This window comes from Rhizophagus irregularis, chromosome 30 (assembly GCF_026210795.1).
Source record: "Rhizophagus irregularis chromosome 30, complete sequence".
NCBI classification, from domain to species: domain Eukaryota; kingdom Fungi; phylum Glomeromycota; class Glomeromycetes; order Glomerales; family Glomeraceae; genus Rhizophagus; species Rhizophagus irregularis.
In genome coordinates this window covers 2,750,763-2,774,318 of record NC_089458.1, presented here as the reverse complement: position 1 = coordinate 2,774,318, position 23,556 = coordinate 2,750,763, and the positions used below count along the sequence as shown (strand labels likewise).

At 30.8% G+C, this 23,556-nt stretch overlaps 6 protein-coding genes across 6 annotated transcripts; 3 read left to right on the top strand and 3 right to left on the bottom strand.

The window, feature by feature from the left end:
- Positions 1 to 327: 327 nt before the first annotated feature.
- On the bottom strand, positions 328 to 5,473 carry OCT59_022028 (uncharacterized protein; the record flags this gene model as incomplete). Its single annotated transcript, XM_025323375.2, has 16 exons — positions 328 to 712; positions 791 to 974; positions 1,063 to 1,447; positions 1,522 to 1,805; positions 1,890 to 2,160; positions 2,245 to 2,680; positions 2,756 to 2,937; positions 3,027 to 3,183; positions 3,263 to 3,405; positions 3,483 to 3,677; positions 3,769 to 3,883; positions 4,345 to 4,441; positions 4,514 to 4,716; positions 4,803 to 5,134; positions 5,201 to 5,309; positions 5,376 to 5,473. 16 exons carry the CDS (start codon positions 5,471 to 5,473, stop codon positions 535 to 537), a joined length of 3,369 nt encoding a protein of 1,122 aa, XP_025188152.1. The 3' UTR covers positions 328 to 534.
- A 196-nt stretch (positions 5,474 to 5,669) lies between these two features.
- OCT59_022027 (uncharacterized protein) lies at positions 5,670 to 9,383 on the bottom strand. The gene is made up of 8 exons (XM_066146901.1): positions 8,610 to 9,383; positions 8,468 to 8,527; positions 8,309 to 8,391; positions 8,059 to 8,223; positions 7,815 to 7,961; positions 7,576 to 7,723; positions 7,211 to 7,498; positions 5,670 to 7,054 (listed from the first exon to the last, which is right to left on the bottom strand). Exons 1-8 carry the CDS (start codon positions 9,241 to 9,243, stop codon positions 6,681 to 6,683), a joined length of 1,899 nt encoding a protein of 632 aa, XP_066005997.1. The 5' UTR covers positions 9,244 to 9,383; the 3' UTR covers positions 5,670 to 6,680.
- A 554-nt stretch (positions 9,384 to 9,937) lies between these two features.
- On the top strand, positions 9,938 to 12,526 carry OCT59_022026 (uncharacterized protein; the record flags this gene model as incomplete). The annotated part of the gene is made up of 13 exons (XM_025313114.2): positions 9,938 to 10,048; positions 10,194 to 10,292; positions 10,387 to 10,489; positions 10,564 to 10,639; positions 10,723 to 10,788; positions 10,867 to 11,040; positions 11,113 to 11,223; positions 11,298 to 11,385; positions 11,467 to 11,630; positions 11,704 to 11,829; positions 11,913 to 12,014; positions 12,099 to 12,212; positions 12,297 to 12,526. 13 exons carry the CDS (start codon positions 9,938 to 9,940, stop codon positions 12,301 to 12,303), a joined length of 1,341 nt encoding a protein of 446 aa, XP_025188154.1. The 3' UTR covers positions 12,304 to 12,526.
- Positions 12,527 to 12,641: 115 nt separating this feature from the next.
- OCT59_022025 (uncharacterized protein) lies at positions 12,642 to 15,361 on the top strand. The gene is made up of 8 exons (XM_025313115.2): positions 12,642 to 12,934; positions 13,057 to 13,165; positions 13,306 to 13,463; positions 13,550 to 13,826; positions 13,899 to 14,032; positions 14,105 to 14,578; positions 14,652 to 14,804; positions 14,871 to 15,361. The coding sequence occupies exons 1-8, from the start codon at positions 12,659 to 12,661 to the stop codon at positions 14,922 to 14,924; spliced, it is 1,635 nt and encodes a 544-aa protein (XP_025188155.1). The 5' UTR covers positions 12,642 to 12,658; the 3' UTR covers positions 14,925 to 15,361.
- Positions 15,362 to 15,625: 264 nt separating this feature from the next.
- OCT59_022024 (uncharacterized protein) lies at positions 15,626 to 21,306 on the top strand. Its single transcript, XM_066146900.1, has 4 exons — positions 15,626 to 16,550; positions 16,796 to 17,521; positions 17,685 to 20,335; positions 20,438 to 21,306. The coding sequence occupies exons 1-4, from the start codon at positions 15,687 to 15,689 to the stop codon at positions 21,030 to 21,032; spliced, it is 4,836 nt and encodes a 1,611-aa protein (XP_066005996.1). The 5' UTR covers positions 15,626 to 15,686; the 3' UTR covers positions 21,033 to 21,306.
- On the bottom strand, positions 21,240 to 23,263 carry OCT59_022023 (GPI-anchored). Its single transcript, XM_025313117.2, has 6 exons — positions 22,810 to 23,263; positions 22,646 to 22,720; positions 22,275 to 22,534; positions 21,975 to 22,102; positions 21,740 to 21,861; positions 21,240 to 21,654 (listed from the first exon to the last, which is right to left on the bottom strand). Exons 1-6 carry the CDS (start codon positions 22,847 to 22,849, stop codon positions 21,635 to 21,637), a joined length of 645 nt encoding a protein of 214 aa, XP_025188157.1. The 5' UTR covers positions 22,850 to 23,263; the 3' UTR covers positions 21,240 to 21,634.
- Positions 23,264 to 23,556: the final 293 nt, after the last annotated feature.

The following is a 23,556-nucleotide window of genomic DNA, read 5'->3' as shown; positions in this document are numbered from 1 at the left end:
TTTCATTTCTTTTTTTCTCCAAGAATCTAAAAAAAAATCAGCGCTTTTAAAAATCGGCGCTTTTTCTTTTTTTAGGAAAAAAAAACAATTCTAGATATTCTAGATAAAAATTCAAAAAATTCTACACAAAAAATAGAATGTTTTTTTTTTGCTCATCATTGTCAAGCAATTTCACGATGCAGATTCTTTCAATCAGAAAAAGATCCGGATTAACAAAAATCAAAAATTAATAAAAATCATGCATATGTTGTACCATTCACGTGGCGCACAAAAAAATTTTATAATGTTTGGCACTTTATGATGCTTTATGATGCTTTATGATGCTTTATAATGTTTATAATAATACTTTATTGTTCAAAAATTGAATGTACATACATATATTAACAATCATGATACCCGATATATGAATACAAATATGATATATCTTCTTTTGAATTGGCAGAATGAGTTTTTTAACTTAAACTTTTTTTATCAATTTTATCAACAATACATCAATGACATCAGACATCAATGATATCAATGACATTAATGACATTAATGTATCCTCGTATATTCTTCTACTATTTTCAATAAATCATCCACTTTCTTGCCTAATGTACCAGCAATTTCTGCCATGTCTTTACGGGGTAAATCTAGAAAAGATTCTATCAAATCACCATCAATAAAATCTCGTACTTCACGTGATCGATATTCGTTCTGAAAAACTCGCCAACTTTATAAAAGAATCATTTAAAAGTTAAGAATAAAAAAAAAAAAAAGTTTAAAAAAATTTTTTGATAATAAAGGATACTCTGAATGAGTTAATCCACCAATAGGACCGATAGTTTTGTCTATACAATGTTCCAACTTTTGTAAAAAGTTAAACCTTTCTTCTGATATGGTTGCAATAACACCGATTGCACCGGAAACTGTACAAAATAACAAAGTTCTTGAGGCAATAGGTTCAATATCTGGATTATTCATAGCCAAGGATCCTAATATTATATAATAATTTTAAATCTTAAAAATTTCACGTTTTAAAAAAAAAAGAAGATTGTACATATATTTAAAAAATATCCAAACCATGTCGTATTCGATTTATTTGATCACCCAAATGAAATGCGCCCACTTCTTCCAATTTTTTCCTTTCCTCTTCATCCGTTGAATCAGAATTCTTTCTAAGGGTAAAAAGGTTGTGATCTGCATCAGAAGCTATGAACTCTTCATCATCAAGAGCTTCGATTGCCAATAACCAATTTTGATTATAATCTTTAGATATTAATTCCAACATTTTCTCTCCTTTTTCCGTTTCTTTATATGCTAACAAAGTAACAGATCGCATTAAATCACCAACTATTACAAAGTGACCTCGTGAGACAACGTGTAATGCCATAGTAAGTTCTCTATAAGAACAAACTTCTGTCAATTGTTCTTCTCCTTCTTGAGAATTCCATTCTAAAACAATCACCTAATATTGGATTTTAAATTAATCAATAAAGACGCGTTTACTTGAAATGCTTCCGGCTAAAAATAATAATATACCTTTGAATTTATGCCCGCTAATAATTTACCATTAAACGGTGCACATGTAAAAACCGCACCTCTCACTTCTTTTTGGTGAACTAATCTTAATTTATGTGCATGTTCAGCTTCTTTGTCTACGTGGAATACCAGAATTCTACCCCTTTCAGATTCAGGTTCGTTTGGAAAAACGAATGAAGTTCCAACAATATAATATTCTGGTGCTGCTTCCTTTTCTTGATCGAATTTTACAGAAGTAAGACAGTGAACCCATTCATGTGGTAACATTTCAGACCAATCATAAACTTTGTTTTGTTTATAAGAATTTTAAATAAAATTATTCATCTTAAAAAAATTTAATATCCTGTGTTCAATATGTTTTTACTTACATTCAAATGATTGATCATCTAAAATCTTGAAAAATGATAAATGTTCTTGTATACCAGTTTCAGGGTCGGGTACTGGTCTTGTTGTTAAAATTCCAATGGTATTACTGTATTCTTGATGAAATATACGACGTGGCATTTCGTTAAGAGGTATTGTCCTAATATGAAGCTTTTGTATTTCATCAATACTGCCAATAGTTAATCCTTCCTCATGTGTGATGACCAATGATGTTGCCATAGGTGTAGGTCGGAAAGGACACATATATGTCACGTCCTTTACAATAAAAAGTTAAAAGAAGTAGAAAAATTAATCATAAAAATAACCCATATTTAAATAAGTAAGTTTTGGCTTATTTACTTTTGTATTAACATTGGAATAAAGCAATTTTTTGTTGCTACTATATATTACTGTTGGTCTGTCTGAAGCAGCAAAAACGTGATTCATTCCATTGGATGTGAACGAGGTTAACATTATAGGTTGTGTACCAAGAGAAAGTTGTTTCTTCTCTGATAATCGACCTGTTTCCGGAGTGAAGATAAAATGAAACAATTGTCCATCACCCAATGCAGCTATTAGGTAATGATTATACTCAAAAGTTGTTAATAATACAGAACGAGTAATTGCTGTGCCTTCAAGAGGTTGATTTGCTATTATTTCTAAAGTAGGCAACCTCAATATCTGCACGCCGATTATGGTCCAAAGACCTACAGCAACTACCGTAGAATTTATAGGTTTATTAATATCTAATGGACTAATATTAACACATGAAATTTCGTATTCTAATGTCGTTGATCTAAGGTTGAAAAAAACTTTTTTTTAAAATCGGTCTTGATTAAACTAATAGAAATTATGGAAATTTGTTACTTACTTTATTTCCACTAGATCTAAACCTTTTATCTCGAAATATACCAAGTTTCCACCACCAAGTGCTACTACTACTTGAGTAGGATTTATATCAGCCACAGTAATCTTACTTAGAGCTGGAGGATTCCATTCTGAAGTGACTCTTTGATTATTTAAATCTATCAATCTTACGCTAGTCTCAGTGACCTAATGTTTAAATCAAAATTGATTATCATTAATCCGAAATTAAATTAGGACAAAAAATAATAATAATAATGATGATTTTTTAAACATACTTGCGCAAGTAAATTTCCAATTATGTTGGCAGTTGATATGGTGGAGCGGGTCATATCAAAGCCACAGTACTGATCTATTTCTTCTAATTCTTCACCTTGCGATAATTTTAAAATGCGTGTTGCCCCGATAAAGGAGATAACCAACATATCATCATAACTAAACCAAAAAAAAAATGAATTAAATTAATTACATTCTCAAAAAAAGAAAAAAAATTTCTCGCATTATCGATACATACTCAGCATCAAAGCGTGGGCGTAAAGACCAAATACCATTTATTCCAGACATATCAAGTGTTGCCTGAACCGTAATGCCAACACCATTACGAATAATTCGTAATGACCCATCTCTTGAACCGCCCGAACAAGTAATAACTTGGCCCTATAGTAATAAAAATTAAAATTAAAAAATTTAGATCATTTTTTTTTTTTTTGGCTATCAAGCATATAAATTCATACTTGTCCCTGCCGTTCCAAATTTACTACACAAAAATCTTGTATCGGTGACAAGTTGATAAATTTTTCAAGTATGTCTAGTAAAAAGCCTTGTTCATTCTTATCTTGACGTAATCTTATTAGTTGTGAATCGCCAAAATGTGACCCAACAAAAACATAACTATGATCAAGATAAAGAAGGCTTGATGGTACCGAAATCTGTAATTATAAATATATGTGGAATGATCAGTTTAAAATTATGCAATATATGTTATAATTAAATCTTAATTTAAAATTCATTCTTTTTTACCTTTCCAAGAAAATGGGTGTATAAGTCTCCTGTATCGGGTAACACAATTAAAATAAGTTGTCCAAATACATCACCAATCAAATATCTTGATCCGTCATCGTCAACAGCCGCAATTCTTATTAAAAGAAAGTTTCCCAAAAAAATACAATTTAATATCTAATTTGTAAAGTCTTGTTAATAGTTACATCAACAAATTCATTTGAGTTATATTAGTGTGAATAAATCAACCGCATATTAAGGTTGAATCATTCTACTCTCAAAATCACATTTGGATTGAGTCTTGGGCTCTGCTTCATAATAAGAATTATACATCAACCCTTAATTCAATCCATTGTGAGGCACCCTAATCATTCTAACCAAACTCAAATAAATCTGTGAGTACTAACTATGCTTATTTCATTAACTTCTACTTGATATATCGCCTGTGGTCGAAACCCAATCACCGAAAAATCTTTTTGATGACGATTACGGAAATTTTAATTGAGAAGCCAATTCTAATTACTAAGGTATTAATTTCTTTGTGTATTTATCGAGACTAAAAATCTTTTTCTAATAAATAATATGATTGAAATTTACCCTCTTGCCGCAGTTGGAAATTCCAAATCAATTTGTCTAGGTCTAAAATTACCATCGTAATATATAATGGTTTTTGATTGTACAATTAAAAATCCACCTAAAAAAAATATATATTTAATGTTTAACAAATTAATTACGCTGATCATAATTTATAAACTTCACAACTAACCTTTGGGAACGGCAACTAATAAATTAGAAGTATCATCAATATTAGTTAATTTCCAAGGATTATCTATACATTCTTTTTCTTTAAGATTTATTCTGTAAGTTTTGATGTGACATTGATTTTTTGAATCTTCGTATAAAATAGCAATTGTAGGTAATTCCGTGTTATATAATAAAACCATTGATCGGATCAATAATTCCTTTAATCTACATTTAATACATATGATATATTAAAATAAATATTTAATTATAAATCTTTGACTTTGAAAGCTAAATTAATAGAATGATTAAACCTTAAATTAAATGGCTTTTGAATGGTTCCAACAGGTTGACTAATTCTTGAATCCCTTCGGAGTTGCTGAGAACTTTTATTCAATTGTTGTTTTTGCTTCCCAGAATTTGTCACCATTGGCATCACTGTTAACAATCCTTGATACGCGTACAATCCAATCATTCTACAACTAGGATCCATTACAGAAAGTACTCCCAATTCTGCGGGTCTTCCAACTCGATATTTAAAATTTCCCGTTGCTTCGGAAATCAATTTCTGATTTTCAACATCATATGATAGAACAAAATATTGATATCGAGCTGTTGCAACAAAAAGAAGATCCGTTGTGCATCCCTATAACAAATTAAAATCAATCATCGTCCTTAAAATAAGAAAATTTTATCAACGCCTATAACATACTCGCGGTCTGTATACTTCCATTGCGGAAATTCTGGCATACACAGGCAAGTCCATGAATAATTTTAGACCGTTCGGTACGAGTGTGTAGAATTCTAAACGTGTCGTCTTACTATTAATATAAAATAAATCAGCAAAAGACAGTAATAAATGTTACATAAACTCAGATAAACTTTACTTTAAAATCAAGTTTGTTTCATCGGGTGCAGAGAAACTTGCCCTCACAGAGGAGACAACAGTACTGGGCTTATGAGCAGTGACCACGTAATTATACATTGTTACTTGTTTAACTAAAAATTAAGTCAGATCGCGCGAAGTATGTCTTTTCACCAAAAAAATTCTACACGTGACTACCATCAAAATATTATGTAACCATTATTACATGTTGTCGCATCATCTTTTTAACTTTAATCACTATCTTATCCTTAATCAGGTAGATAAGATCAGAAATTACTGAAATCTGACGCGCAAATTAAAGAATTGTTTTGTGACGTGTTTGCTCGATATAATTAAATATTTTTATATAGTAATTAGTATTATTACCACTTCCAAACCATAGATAGAAAAGGTTGGAGATAAGCTGGGATGATTAGATATAGAATTTGCAGAGCAAGTTGGACGAGCTTTACATATGTTTAAAGTGTTGAATTGTTTATTCCTAGAAAAAAAAGGCAAAATTATTTTATGTCTCGGAGAATATTAATATGCCATTTGCTATTGGAAAGTGTGATGAAAGCACTATTGAGGCTCGTCCAAATTGTAATTATGGATTTATTCGAAAAATTTAGAATATCGTCCTTATTATAGGGATGGTACTCGATTATGACATTCCGATAATGGACTTCTGTTATTATACCTGGCAATTGTCGAGCCGGAAATAAAGCAATGCAAAAATTGAAATTTTCCTGATAAGACATAAAATCGATAAACCAGAAGTGCCTTATAAAGATGGTTTTTACCTAAACCATCGATACCTCGTGCGAAAGTATTAAAAACCATAAATTCAATACAAGTTCAGCAATAAGCTAAAATTAGCATTAAACTTTAAGACTATGCAATTTTATTGAAATTCAATCCATTTTGTACAATTAATTAATATACTTAAAATATAAAATTTTAAAATCTATACAAAAATTCCCTAAATTTATATTTGAAGAAATAAATAAATCAAAAATGTTTACTGAAAATCTATTAATCTGATCTGGATTTTAACTTCTTATTATTATAGCTAAAAAAAAACAGTTCATGTAAGTAAAAAAATTTCACAATTTCCCCATATACTTATGCAATTGATTGTTCTAATAAAATAGAATACGAAAATATGAGGAATTTAAGAAGCAGAATGTGGTTGTGATTGTGTATATATTTCTATCATATTGTGACAGTGAATCTTGATAACTTCAATATAAATAGTATAATGATTCAAGCTTAATATCATTATGTGATAAATCGGTATGAATATCATGAATGATCGATCATGTATCTAAGTTAGATAAATATTACTCTTCACTGTATTTTCATTCCCTTCACTCTCTTCTCTAGTTTCTACCTTGTTTTTTTCTTGAATGCTTAAATTTTCAATGCCTGTTGTCCTTACACCAAGTCCAGTCAAATCTCCTTGTTTCACTACCGCTCCCTCAAATAAATAAATGTGTGGATCCAAAAATCGATAAGGTTCAGATTTTTTACACGAGGACGAACCACCAGGCAGCTTTTCATGAACTAACTCCAATCTAAGCATTCTACAAAGTTCAGGAATTATAATATCACAATCACCAAGAAGTTGCACATCGAACTGCATATGTTTGATAGGTGTTCGATTGATAACAATCTGAGGAACTCGATGAGGAATTTGTCCTATTACAAACGAATATAAAGTAAAAATTAGCCATTTAACATATATTTCTTCAACCATCTGTTCTGAACTTGTAATTACTTCGTCATAATATTTCTTCATGAAATACGATGGTTTAACAAAATTAAATTCATAAAAAATATGTAGATGAGACATACCCATTATTTCGCTGACAGGAGCAACCTTCAAGCTACTTCCCATCACAATCAGAAGGTCAACTTTTTCTCGATCTCGAGGGAATGACCGATCAAATTCTGGAGGAAGTTTTTCGCCAAAAAATACTATGTCAGGTTTCATTATAGAGGCACTTTCTCCTATATCATCGCCTTCGTCATCGTTGGTACATTTAGGACAGTATGGTACTCGCTGATTTAGAATGTCATCTTTGATTTCGTTGCCATCTACTTTATATCCGCACACAATACAACTTGCAGTTGCAAAAGATCCTATATTTTGTAAAGAAGAAAGAGGTATGAATCTTTATCCTAATATTTATTTGTAAATTATTTATAAAATACAATACCATGACATTGTAAAACATTTTCAATTCCAGCAACTTGTTCAAGTGTATCTATATTTTGTGTGTAATTTCTCAAGAGCTTCCCCTTTTCCTCCAATAGTTTTACAAAATAATGTGAAGGTGAAGGTGTGAAATTGCTGGGATAAATTTCCTGTATATTAAATTCAAATCCATATATTAAAAAAAAAAAATTTAAAATAATAAATTGTTCTTTGAATAATCAAAAGTAATGAAACAACAACCTTTGCAAATGAATAAAAGACTTCAGGACAATCTCTAAAATAATTGATATCGAACATATCTTGTGGATCATCCAGGTCAAATTCAGATAATCTAGAATAAATACCATTTTCTGATCGAAAGTCAGGAATACCACATGAAACGGACACCTGATCATTTTCATCACTTATTAGTATAATGTTATGATTCTTGTCTAGATAAATAATAATATTTTTTTTTTTCGATAAATAAATATTTGTTACAAACCCCTGCACCTGTCAAAACCATAATGTTTTTTGATACTCGTAATAATTCGATAACATCCTCTAAAGTATTGACGTTAGGTAATTTTTTACGCTGTCTAAGAAACTTTTGTACGACTTTACTAAGAACTTGAATTAACTGCACATCAGAAAAGTTTATTTTTCCAGGCTATAGTTTCAGTAAAGTAATAGTCCAAGATATGAGAATTTGATAATATTTAAATCCAATAAAAATATAATTTAACTTAACTAACCAATTTGTAATCAAAAGCATAAAATAGTTTTTGAAGAGAAATTCCTTTTTCAAAGAAATATTCTTGAATAAAATTTTGTGTTCCTAAAAATTTACAAATAAAGGTTAACTCAATACATTATAATACCAATTCAGAAAATAAATATTATAAGCCAAAAACCTTTCTCTCGAGCCTCCTGCTTATAATACTCAACTTCGTCATCATCCAAGGGCGGAATATCTGTAATAGGATTCTCGTAAATTAAAACTATATAAAAATTATTGCATCACATAAAGAGAAATAAATAAATAAATAATTCTACTTAGATCTTCCTTGCTTATCGACAATGCTTCATCTTCATCAACATTCTCATGATTCATTTGATCAATAATATCATCAATGGACGAAGTCTCATCACTACTATCGTTCACGTGGTCACCCTCGTTCCAATCTTCATCATCATCGTCGTCATCGTCTTCTTTTTCAACAAAAATACGATGTTTCCCAGCCACATCTTCATCTAAAATATCCGCCGATTTTACGTAGGGCCCCCCTTTAGAGTCTTCGATTATCTCGACAGCCTCTGGCTGCGAAATGATTGAATTAAGAGTTCTTTCTATTATAGTATATTCTTGGGTAACTAAATTTTGATTGCTCGCTTCTAGACTAAGTTGTAAAGTCCGTGTCGATGTTTGACACGGCCGAATTGTCTCGTCTGTTGCGACGTAATGGTTATGATTAGCGGAATGTTCTGAAGATGTGGTCAAATCTTCTTGATTTGAGAAATTAATTGTCTCAACAGGAGTGATGGTTGAAATTGTATATGTGTGTGAAGAAGAGAGTGCTGAAAAGCATGGATACTGTGAATCGTGATCCGAATCACCCACACGTATACGTTTAGGAGAACTCAGACCCGTAACTTCGGCAGAATTTTCTTCACGTCTTCTAGTAAGCATGTTAACACTTTTTCAGAAAAAAATTAACATATAAATTTCCAGTCCCAAAGCTGAGACTACTTGCAAAATGGTTCAAGGACGACGGCAATAACGAAAATGTCACGAAGGTGGACTCTTGGGGGGCAAGATCTATTAAAGATGGAATTAGTTTGCAACCTTTAAGGTATTTGGGAGAAAATCTGTTTTTCGTTGTATTTTTTGTGACGTTATTCTTATTAATGTAGGACGGAATTTCTGTTCCGTTTAATGATTGGTCAATAAACGACAGATGACCGTCACACATGTGAACGGTACACTCTTATTAGGGCATCAGAATCGTGACTCCTAATTGGATAATAAATCGAATTTTTTATCCGATTACTGCAATATTTATAACCAAGTTAGTTATCTCTATATAGCTAAAAACAATCTAATTCTTCTCTTCTTAATTTGATTATATCCTTGATCAGTGATCAGTTTATGCTTTGTACTATTTAGATCATCATAACTAACATAAGGTATTATTAATTCTGGTCAAATTTTTTCGGCTGAATTTTACAACCTCGGATTATCTACGATATTGTCGATCATTCGGTGTAATCATCTTTCATCTCTTGATCTAAGATTACGCCAAATATATGTACAAGACGAGATTTATATCTCGGTCCCTACTTTCTTTACTCCTTACTTTACTTACTTCATTTATTTGTTCACAATGACCGAAGTAATAGACGAGACAGTTCCCGATGTCCCATTAGCATTTGTTTCAAATTCATATTTGGACGAACTTACAAGTGGTATACGTTCACGTCCAATTCCCTGGGATGTAAGTTTCTAAACCAATTGTCTAGTCATTGCTGGTTTGTTGTTGGAACTTTAATCTCATAAATTTTTTGGTTTTAAACTTTATTTAGATTTAAATTATTGTTTAACAGGAAGCTATTTGACACTTTACTATTCTATTATTTTAGGGTTATAAAACTGCTGACCTTATTACCAAGGACGAACTCGATCTTTTAAAAAAAGTTGATAAACAAAGTCCCGAACAATTAAGAATAGTTTTGCAAAGGGTATGCTTATATAATGTCTCTTTACCTTCTATTATCATGTATTTGTCCTTATTATTAGGGTGAAGAAGGTATCATGAATTTACCTTTTTATTAGGAAGAAGAAAAATATACAGAATTATACGCAAATCTCTTGGAGAAATTGAACCGAGTTGATACGGTACAATATATCCTGGTTTTGGTTAATGATATGTTATCAGGTAAGATGAATCTTCTGTTGAACTACTAAATACAAAATTATCATATACTCAAAATAATAATACTTTGTATTTAGATAATGAACAACGTGTCACATTTTTCCATAAACTTTCTGAAAAAGATGTTGAACTTCCTTACCGTATTTTTTTAAAGTAACGAAATATATATATATATATATACATATTTAAATTTATTTGAGGATTTGAAATTAACTAATTCTGTTGTCACTGTACAGCTTGTTTAAAGTTGAAGATGAATTCGTTCCTCTAATGTCCTCTAAAATTCTTACTTTATTGATCGTGTAAGAAATTTTTATTTTGACGTCAATTTAATTGGTTGTTGACTAAAATTTAATTTATAACGTGACATTATGTTTTAGCTCTGCACCAAAAGCTCTTCCTTTTGATCTTGACGAATTTTTCCGCTGGATCACTTTGAAGCTCAAGAGTAATAATACTAATGTTTATGACCTTGCTGTTCAGATATTAGCTTCAACTTTGAGAATTCCAAGTTATCGTACAAAATTGTGGGAAGTTTCGCAAGCTGTAGATACGTGAGTAGTTACTATATTGTTTATAAGTTCCGATATGTAAATTATATAATACTGATTAGTTCTTTCATGTAGATTGGTTAATCTTCTTAAAGTTAGAAATCCTACACCTCAAATGCAGTATCAAATAATTTTTTGTTTCTGGCTATTAACCTTTGAAAGAGAAGTGTCGTTGGAATTTAACAAGTAAATTTAAAATTACTTTTATTACAATTATATTTATTTATTATATTTATTTATTTTATTTTATTTATTCATAGAAAATATGATTTGATTCCTACGCTGATCAATATTGCCAAAGCTGCCATTAAAGAAAAGATAATTCGCGTGATTATTGGAACCTTCAGAGTAAATAGAAACTTGTATCTTTTCGGTTATTTTTCTTATCATTTCAAGTTCTAATCAAATTTTTAAATATTGATTTTAAAGAATTTGGTTGAAAAAGCTCCAGAAGCTAACTTGCCTGCAATGTTAGTTGCAAGATTATTAAACTTTTGTGAGAATTTATCGAGTCGAAAATGGACTGACAAGGAAATCGTCGAAGATATTGATTTTTTGAAAGAGCGACTTCAAGAAAACTTTCATAGTTTGACGTAAGTTATTTAAGATATTTAAATATTTATTTTACAAAATGATTCGATAATTAAACTGATTGTCAATTTTTAGGACTTTTGATGAGTATGCATCAGAAATTACTTCTGGTATGCTTCAATGGTCGCCACCTCATGAGTCTGATCAATTTTGGAGACAAAATGTAGCAAAGTTAAATGAGAAAGATCATGAATTAGTAAGGTATTGAAATTATTATTATATAAAGTATTTGTTGTATAAGTCAGAATCACATTAATGTTTCCTCTGTTTATTTGTATTTATAGGATTTTAGCAAGATTGCTTAGTCAGTCAAGTGATAATGCAGTCCTTTCAATTGCTGCACACGATTTAGGACAATATGTAAAATATTATCCTAGCGGGAAGAAGTATGAAGTATTATGTTGTATTTATATGTTGTATTTATTATATTGTAATTATTTTTAAAGGATATTATTTTATATTTGATATAGGTTTTTACAAGAAATTGGTGCTAAACAGAGAATAATGGAACTTATGACACATGAAGATCCGGAAGTTCGTTATAGAGCATTGATAGCTGTTCAAAAATATATGACACATGCATGGTATGTTAATTATAACTGCTATTTAGCAAAAGTTTAATATCCTAGTACCTTTTTATCAAGATTCTAACATAAATATTTTTGTAGGGTGTAAAATAAATAAAATAAATTTCTTTATTTATTCTTTATAATATTTTCTTTGATTTTAAGGATTACATTAGATCAATTAGATCAATTGCATTTCATCATGAAAAAAACGTTGTCAGAAGCTTTAGCAATTAATTGAGTAATTAATTTAACGGCATTATATATAAACACATTTAATAAATTATTTTATTATTTATTTAATGTAATTCTTTTATTAAATAAATTCCTAAAATTAAGAAAATTGTCTGCATGTATGATACAATATTACTTAGTTACACAATTTAATAGATGAAGTGGCTGATCGACGATATGTATATAATACAGCTACACTCGATACAATCGATGAATGCGAATTTTCAGTTATGTCCGACATTGAAAACATAGACCCTTTTTTAGGCGCTATTTCCAACACGAGAAATGATTCTGATTCTGAGGAAGAATTAGAAGCAGAAGAAACTAGATCAGCTAGACCAACAGTAGCGATAAATTACCAGTATAAACCAGGAGTTAAAACCCACTATTGCTGTCAAATTGACAAAGAAATTCACACTGAAGGAACTGTCATTTTGATTACTAATGCACAGAAAACATCTGACGATAGTGGGAGTTCGTTTATTACATACACAGTAAAAGTAGGGGTATGTAACCATTCGTATTTTTTTTGATTCTATGTACAAACATTAATAAAACCGTTGTCCTTTATCTTAGTTTAAAGAAGTTTTTATTTAACAATTTTATTTCATACTTTTGGGGACCATAGGAAGAAGAAGTTAAGCGGCGCTATTCAGAATTCGAATCCTTGAGAAAATCCTTAATGAGATTATACCCCACATTGATAGTTCCGCCAATTCCCGAGAAACATTCATTTGGTGATCTATCTTAAATTCTTTGCTACCTTAATCCAATTAATGGAAAGGAGGCGAGATACTTTCTTTTTCAATTATATATCAATTGATTTACTTAGATCAATACATGTCAATTGATTTGACCTGTATGTGACATTGATTAGCTGATTATGCGACTTTGCAAGGCAAGGCCAAAGAAGACGTCGCAATTATCGAGAAACGTAAAAGAATGTTGCAAAGTTTCTTAAATCGTGTATCAAACCATCCACAACTTTCAAACGAACACGTGTTTCACAAATTTTTGGAAACTGGAGTTTCTTGGGTATAATTTTTTCGTAAATTTCGACTATCGTTATAAATCTATAATTAATTTATTATTTACTTTATTACCAAATGTACACTATATAGAATGATGTGTTGAAATCTCGTCTGCTTTCCAGTTTGCCAAAAAATATTCTTCAAGGATCTCCTGCTAATCTTTCGTCGTCACATCCCTCTAGTGCGTCTTCGTCACCTACTAGTAGCACGGTTCAGCAGACCGTACTTCCTAATCCGAATGCTTCTCAGCCATTAAAAAATCCTGATCCACGGTTTATAGATTCTGAAGCATATACAAACAAATTTGCATATCATATAAGTCAAAATTTAGAAAAGACAAACAAGAGAACTTGGAAACGTTTGAATGGTATTCTTAATTTATTATTTTATACTATATATATTTTTTTTTAACGTATATGTTTTGCATTTTCATATATAGATTTGTCAAATGATTATGCCGAGCTAGGTGCAATTTATAATGGGTTTAGTTTAAACGAACATGGCGAATTAGCTAACGCCATCGAAAAAGTGGGACAAGCTGTTGACTCTTCTTTTATGGCTACAGGATCTTTGGTAACATATATTAATTAATCTTAATTAATGATAGACACAATAACTTATTTCTTAACGTATAAATGTTTTTAGACTTCTTCACTTGAAGCTGAATTCTCTGAACCATTACAAGAGTATTCGCAGTTTGCACAGGTTATTAAACAGGTTCTTAAATATAGACACCTAAAACATTTACAAATGGAACTTACAGCCGAAACATTGGAGAAGCAAAAATTCAATTTGGAAGTTTTGGAAAAATCGGAACAAGAGTCAAAAAGGTTAGAAGAAGCTTTAGTTAAAGATCGTGGCATCCAAGATACTTCCATTCAGAGTACACAATCTAATCTTGATGGTGAAAGTAATGAAAATACTATCGGAGAAAACGGTCACCATCATGAGCATTCGCAGAATGGGGACTCACTAACAATTACCAAATCTCACCAAAAGAGGCGTAGCGGCTCGAAGCTTTTTTCTGTTCTTAGTCATACAATTCATGGGATTATGGACGTTGATCCGGAAGCTACTCGGAGAAATAGTATCGGGAAAACTAGAGAGTCTATAATCCAAGTTAGTTAAAATTACTTTTATTGCATTAGTTGCTTTGTTAATAATTTTTTTTTACATTTCTTGATGAATTCAGCTTGAAGAAGCTAAGGTAACGACTGCCGAGGATTTAAAAAACATCTCAGCTTCAATTCAAGAAGATTTGGACCGTTTTCAACGTCAAAAAATTCGTGATTTAAGAGATATGCTTTTAAATTATGCAAAGAATCATGTAACATGGTGTAAAAAGGTATATAATTGATGGATTTTACTAATAATTGTAAACAAATATTAAATACAATATCTCAATTTATAGAATTTAAGTAGTTGGGAAGAAGCCAAGATCGAGGTTAAGAATGTTCAGATATAAACTGTTTTAAACTATTCAAGATTATAATAAGACATGCATTGCGTAACAGCTTATTTATAAAAATTTGAAAGTATTGATTGAATTGGGTAAAAAGATAAATATTTCTTAATTTATTATGGACAAAATCCAATTACCTTCTCTCTGCAAACCAGCTATCTATTATTTAATGACATTCATACGACATTTGTCAATTTATCAATATGTTGTGTTCGGGATACTGTACAAACATGACTAACATGATAAATTATTAACATTGAAAGGTGATAGATTATCGTGATATATAGGATTTTTTTTTTTCTTTATTACATTGAGTAGCGGGACGACTTTATCTTTATGTTTTTAAATATTTTGAAATTAGAATAATTTTGTACAATTTTATTATTTCTCTGATAAAAAATAAATTATTATTACAATTGGGTGAGGCATATAAAATTTATAAACATGACACTGAATATGTTAAAAATATGACTTAGAATTTATCGATTGGTAATACAATTTTAAAATTGGTTATTTGATTACGTAATAATTTAAACTATCACGTGACTGAAATTAGCCCATAAGATTTTAAGTTACGCTTAGAAATTAATAATCACTGGTATAAAAATACTAAAAATGCTGATTTATTGGTTAATCACCAGAATAACTCTGATAGTCACTCCTACTAGGAGTGAAAAAAAAGTGACGAAAAAAAAAAAACGAGAACGTGAACTTTCTTCGCCACACTCCCTGTTCTGACTAAAGTATGAACATTTTCTTGCTAAAATGGTCGCAGCTTGTGCATTGACAATGTCAAACTCCAGCGAACAAAGTGCTAGTGGAATCGATTTTACTGAAAATGAGGAAGTGAAAGTGGTAATCTGTCAAGATAGTAGTGCCGCAGTAACTACTACACGAAGGTCTCAGAGAAACATTGGAAAAAAACCTAGGAGATATAATATTTACTCAGAAACAGATACTAGTAATGATAGCTTTAGTAGTAATAGTAGTACTGAATCTCCTACGAAAAAGAAATCCTTATCTGCAAAAAGTCAAGTTAAAGTCATTAGTCCTAAACGAGGTCCTGGTCGACCACGGAAAAACCATGATTCAGAGCTTCAACGCAACATAAGTTCACCTATAACAACTCGTCCAAATGTACAATTGAATCAACCTACTGGTAAACCACCTTTAATGCCTGTAAAGTCCCTTCGTTTGAAGTTTTCTTTTGATTCAGGTACGGCCTCCGCCCCTGTAAATACTACCCCTATTAGACGAGGACCGGGTCGACCTCGAAAAAATCCGTCACCATTGGATAATATGAAATCATCTCCTGTTAACGGACAATCCGCGCGTCATAATGATACCAAAGAAGCTTTCGTTACTCCTAGGACGAAAAGAGCAAAAACTTCATCAAATAGTGAAGAATCTACATTACAGATAACGTCAAAGATGCCAGATAAACCAAAGACTCCCTTGGATATAATTCGTGAAGAGCATGTAAAGGAACGCGTAGATAGTCTCGTACAAGTTGTTGAAGAACATGACAGCTTGGTTCGAGAGTTGTATTATATGGAATCTTTTAATATGTTGATGTGGGATCTCGACCCACAAAGAATAAATTCTGATAATAGTGAGCGTATGGTTAAGGTACGATTGTCTCGCACCGTTACCCTGATTCATATTAGATTTAAATTTAACTTATTCAGAATTTTAAAGTTATTTATTTTTACTTTTATTCTGTATAATATAATATTGATAAATAAACTTGAAATTTTTTTTTTCATTTATTATACTCATTTACATCTGTTTTAAATAAAATCATTCTGGGTGTGCTCAATGGGTGGTTACAATTTATTTGTTATAATAATAATTAATTATAATGATTGACTTAGTACTTAGAAAATCACAACTTATGGTCCTCTTTAAACGACCAAGTCACCAACAGCATCCAATCAAATTCTACTAGGATGTCCACTCGTCGGTCACTTAACAAACATCGTGACTCTATTCTCAGTATGTTACAACAATCTATCGGTTCTCGTGTGTTCCATAATGTCATGCCATCCGAACACACTTCCGGAGATTCTGATAGTGGAAGTCGCACTCAACGTAGGTCCTCAAGAGTAGATTCTACTAATAACCGTGATAATGCATCATCAGGTAGTATGACATTGTATTCGCTTCGTAAGAGAGGTCATGCTCAATTTCCAAGTTTTGAGGCATATTTGGAATCGTTCGTCACTTTGGATGATGAAGATATTACTCCCGCTGAGGAAGAAGCTAAGCTCCAAAGTGAAATAGACGTTGATTATCGCATTTGGGTCTTAAAAAATCAAGGAAAATTACAACCAATTCCTAAACCAGCTACTGAACCACCACGCCAAAAAACTCATTGGGATTATATTCTTGATGGAGTAATTGCAAAATCGAAAAGGATAAATAAAAGTAGTGATGAAAGGCTAAAGAAAACGCATCAAATCAGTAGAGCAATTTTAGGACATTTTAATAAATTGGCAATGAAAGAGCCAAACGCAATAAAAGCCGAAGAAAAACGGATCAAGAAGTTGGCTAAGACTACAGGCAATCTAATTAAGCAAAGATGGAGAGAAATATCAAAGGTAAGTTTTCACACGATATATTTATTTATTCATTTTTTTTATCTTATATTTATTGTCAAAATATCATCTTATATTTTGATGTATCAAAATTTATATCCATAGATATTACTTCAAAAAAATATATATATGACATTATTTATTAATTCGAAAATTGATATTCTAGTTTATTAATGATATGCATGACAAGTTAGTGGCCGAAGAAGAAGAAAGAAGAGGCAAACAAAAGCTTAATGCGCTTTTTGAAGATGCCACTCAGAAGATTGAATTTCACGAAAAATATTTAATGGGTACTGCTTCTACGGACAATACTATTGTTAATAAAACTAATGAAGATGACAATAATAATCAGGAATCCGGAGCGGATGTTAATTCGTTCGATAACGATCAAATGTCCATAGATGAGGACTTGGAAATTGATTATCCTCTCGATTTTGATCATGACGATGATTTATCTACAGATCCGGATATGTCCGAAATGGCACTGGATCAAAATGTTGAAGATGATGAAGCTTCATTGGAAGCTCAAGAACTTGAGGAAGATTCTGAAGAGGAAGCAGTTGAATTAAATGATTTAGCTGATGAAATGAATCTTCCCATAGATGAATTATTGAAACGTTATGGTGTTAATGTTAATAAACATTCTGAAGAAAAGAATGAAGAAGATACAGATCGTTCTGAAGAGATAAAACCAGTATTGAATGGAACCACTAATCGGGATTTAAAAAAAAATCATCTAGACTTATCATTATATGATAGTGATGATGATAGCTTTTCGGAATTAGAAACGTCAACACAAAGTTCTAATACAACCAAAACGAGGACTCCAATACCATCATTACTGAGGGGTCAACTTCGTGCATATCAGCATGATGGACTTCATTGGCTTGCTAGCTTGTATGAGCAAGGAAGTAATGGTATTCTTGCCGATGAAATGGGTCTCGGTAAAACTATTCAAACTATCGCATTATTAGCCCATTTGGCTTGTGATAAAGGCGTTTGGGGACCTCATTTAATTATTGTACCTACAAGTGTCATTATTAATTGGGAAATGGAGTTTAAAAAATGGTGTCCCGGATTTATTATTTTAACCTATTATGGCAGTCCAAAAGAGCGTAAAGAAAAACGGTTAGGATGGTCTAAAGAACATTCATTCCACGTTTGTATTACGTCTTATCATCTCGCAGTACAAGATGCGATTAATTTCAGGAAAAAGAGATGGCACTATTTGATTCTTGACGAAGCTCATAATATCAAGAATTTTAAATCCCAACGTTGGAATACTTTATTGAACTTTAATTCTGAGAGGAGATTGCTACTAACTGGAACACCATTACAAAACAATCTTATGGAATTATGGTCATTACTGTACTTTTTAAAACCCAATGCACGTAATGATGACATGCCATTCGAGTATGCTAACCAGAAAGAGTTTCAAGACTGGTTTTCGCGACCTGTTGATAAAATGATTGAAAATAATGAAGGATTTGATGAAAAGACTCGTACAGCTATTCTTACCTTACATACATTACTGCGACCCTATCTTCTACGTCGGTTAAAAATTGATGTAGAAAAACAATTACCAGCCAAGCATACTCATATTATCAAATGTCGTTTATCGAAAAGACAAAGATTTTTATATGATGATTTTATGTCTAGATCTAAAACTAAAGAGACTCTTCGATCAGGAAATTTTTTAAGTATCATAAATTGTCTTATGCAGCTACGTAAGGTCTGTAATCACCCAGATTTATTTGAAGTCCGACCTATTGTAACTTCATTTGCAATGAGTCGATCCGCTATTAGAGATTATGAATATTGTGAGATGACTCTACGTAATCGACTTAATCGAGGGAACGATTATTTGAAGATGGTAAATTTTGACTTATTTAATCTTTTACCAATTTATTATGAGAATATGGATTGGCTGGCTTCTTCTGAATGTAATAAATTAGATTCAGACAATTTGTTCATAGAAAAACTTAATTTGCATAATTCAAGAATTAACAACATTGTCGAAGAGATATCCTATTATAGTCTTAGCAAGTTTGGTAATGTAATGCAAAACCGTGCTCATATAGAAAGTTTAGAACGTTGGAAACATATGAGATATATCAATTCTTTTCGCCTTAAACGTCGTCCTATATATGGAACAGGTTTAATTAACATATGTAGGCAATTGGGTAAATCACCATTTGATCAAGCTTTAATGGATTCTAAGAATCCCAGAAAGTATTTAGAACATACTAACACATTACCTGATATGGTTGTATCTTATGAACGAAGATATGATATGATGGAAGAAATCATAAAGAAATATGTTTTTGTGACTCCAGCGGTGGTTGCTGCAGAGGTTCGTTCATACGCATTATCCGGGTTACCTGAAGAGTTTCAACATATTATTCATAATCACGTACAGGACTTATATTATCCGATACGAGTTAAGCTTATGGTTGCTTTTCCTGACAAGAGACTTTTACAATATGATTGTGGTAAATTGCAAGAACTGGATAGATTACTTCGCAACCTTAAAGAAAAGGGTCACCGTGCCTTAATTTTCACACAAATGACTCGTGTACTTGATATACTGGAAATCTTTTTGAACATTCATGGACATCGTTATCTTCGTTTAGATGGTGCTACTAAAATAGAGCAACGACAATTATTAACAGAACGATTCAATAATGATCCAAGGATTTTGGTGTTCATATTATCAACGAGATCTGGTGGATTGGGTATTAATCTTACAGGTGCAGATACTGTTATATTTTATGATATAGATTGGAATCCTTGTATGGATCGACAGTGTCAAGATAGGTAAATAAGCAAAAGTTCATTTTCTTTTAAAAACAAAAACCAATAAATATGTTGATTTTTTATGAATTTGATATTAATTGATTAAAAATTTTCCCCATTTAGATGCCACCGTATTGGACAAACACGTGAAGTAAACATATTTCGTTTTGTATGTGAAGCAACAATAGAAGAAAACATGCTTGCAAAAGCACAACAAAAAGAAATGCTTGATAAAATGGTTATCACTGATGGTGGGTTTACAACTGATTTCTGGTCACAACCAAAAGTTGATTGGCGTGATATAGTAAAAGTGATCGCACCTGATCACGACAAAGAAATTAATGATGAACCGGAATCAGGGGTTGAATTAGAACAATGTTTAGCAAAAGTTGAAGATGATACAGACGTAAATGCTGCACAAATAGCGAAGAAAGAAATGGAATCAGATTTAATAGAATTTGATGAAAACGCAGTAACACCGGCAGAAAGTTCAGGTGGAGCAGAGAATTCTTCTGTTGCTTTAGTGAGAAGGGAAAGTACCGTTTCTACTGCACCTTCACCACTGAATGAAAATTATGATGATGATAATCTTAGATCTCACCTTTTACCCGTGGAACTATATATGTTTCGTTTTATGGAATTTGATTTGGAAAAATATGTTGGATTTGGTAGAACATTTGAATATAATTCAACAGAAGATATAAACAATGAAGAATAAAAATAATTTTACTTTATAAAAAAGTTAAAAGAAAAAAAAATTTTTTTTTTGTTTTATAAATTATTATCTTTCAATATTAATAAAATATTAGGTTGTAAATTTGTTTTTTTTTTGGATTCATGTTAATATTTTATTAGGTAAATAATTTTTATCCCAAGTGTAAAATATAATTTGTTTTTTTTTTTAAATTTTTTTTTTTTTTTTTTTTGTATTCTGTGTATTTATTTTCTATCAGATTTTAATAAATTTACATCAAAGAGAATAAATTTATACTAATTTTTTTTTAATAAGTTGTGACGATTTAATAGACCTACATGCTAAGCAGATTACGCGGTATTCACATAACGTCTTTTTTTTTATATATCTGAATTTTTCTTAAATTTGGAACAACGATAAAATTAAAATATTTGATTTATAAAATTTATAAATAAAAAAAACGGAACCGAACACTTTTGATATTTTAAAAGCATATTAAAACTTTGGTAAAATTTTTCATTTGCAACATTGTAATTAAAACACAATACAATTTTTTTTTTGTTGCACAGTCCTTTACTTATTTATTATACTACTATTTTAAATTTCAAATAATTTGATTGAAAAGATTAAAGATCGTCATCTTCCTCTATTAAAATCAAGTAGAAAAATTTATGATGTTAATTTATGATAAATTTAAATTGTAAAAAAAAATAAACAAACAAGATTCGTACCAGGGAGAGGTGCTGCGGCAGCTTCCGCTAGTTCTCGTTCGTAAGTTTCTGCATCCTTGGGCGTAAAATCTACCTCGGGTGGAGCTAAGGCTGGAGAAGCAACAAATTCAAGATTTGGATTTCTATAAAATATAATATGCATATATATGCATATAGAAAAAAAAAAAGTTAAATAATTTTGATAAACAAATTTAAACGTGAACGAAAAAAAAAAAATCTCTGTTTTTTACAATACCCAATCAGTTTTCTAGCTAACCACAAAAACGGTTTCTCGAAATTGTAGTTACTCTTGGCGGAAATATCATAATATTGAAGATTTTTCTTGCGATGGAAAGTAATAGTTTTTGCTTTAACTTTACGTTCCTATTAAGATAACAAAAGGTATCAATGTTAATAAATAGTTTAATGCTTTTAAAGTATTGAATATACAGATTTTCGCCAATAAAATTTAAAAATGAAACATTATGTAACTTTTTAACGTTCACTTATACATATATATATATATATATTTATATACACACAAATATATACTAACCTTTATATCAACCTTGTTGCCACATAAAACGATTGGAATATTTTCACATACACGAACTAAGTCTCGGTGCCAGTTTGGAACATTCTTATATGTAATTCTAGATGTTACGTCGAACATGATGATGGCACATTGCCCTTGAATGTAATAACCGTCCCTGAGACCTCCAAACTTTTCTTGCCCCGCAGTGTCCCATGTGTTGAAACAAATGGGGCCAAAGTTTGTATGGAAAGTTAAAGGATGAACTTCCACACCAAGGGTGGCTATAGTTTAAAAAGTTAGTAAAGTACGAATAGATCAACAAAAAAAAAGAATAAAGATCTTTTAAATAAAAGGTTTAAGAAGGTAAAAAAGGTATAAAAGTTTATACATACCAACATATTTCTTTTCAAATTCACCGGTCAAATGGCGTTTGACGAATGTTGTCTTGCCGGTACCACCATCGCCGACTTTTTTTTAATATAACCGCGTCAAAAATAAATAATTAGACTTGAACCGATCAGAACAAAAAAAAAAGCCAAGAAATTAATAAACTCACCAAGAACAAGTTTAAACGTTGGTACTTCTTGTTCAGCCATATTTTTTTTTTTGTTGATGCTTTTTCTTTTCTATTTAGATAATATATTAAATAATAATAATAAGAAAAAGCCGCGAAAAAAAAAAAAATTCTAAAAAATAAAAGGAGGTTATTGACGTTGCCAAAACTTTTCTTGTGATCAAATGATATATTAATAGATCATCATTAGATAAACTACGCACTAAACTTAACACACAAAGTAAAAAAAAATTTAATATATATAGAAAAAGTTATTTGATTATTAATTTGGATTTTTTTTTTTATCTCTTCTTTTTTGTTTCTTTTTAAACAACAATCGGATTACTAAATCCTTTTTCTCGTAGGAAAAAATAATTTTAAATAAAAGAATTTTAGCTTTAATAAGTAAATTAATTGAGTTTTTTTTTACTTTTTTTGAATTTTGGCCAAAGAACCCAAAAAATCAGATCAAATTATTCAAATTATTCTTCATTATAGGCACGTGCAATATGATTACCTCACTATATATTACTAATCAAGATTTATAAACTCGTGATAATCGTCATAATTACGTAGTCAATTACTGGATTAGTTAATAAGGAGGCTACGATATAAAGTATAGGTAATTGCAAACTGTGATTCAATAAGACAAAACCTTGGTCAAAGAGGCAAAGGAGCATTGAATAAGGTGGTATCACAAGAGGTTATCATGACCATCAAATTATATGAGGATCAATCGTGGACTGGGAG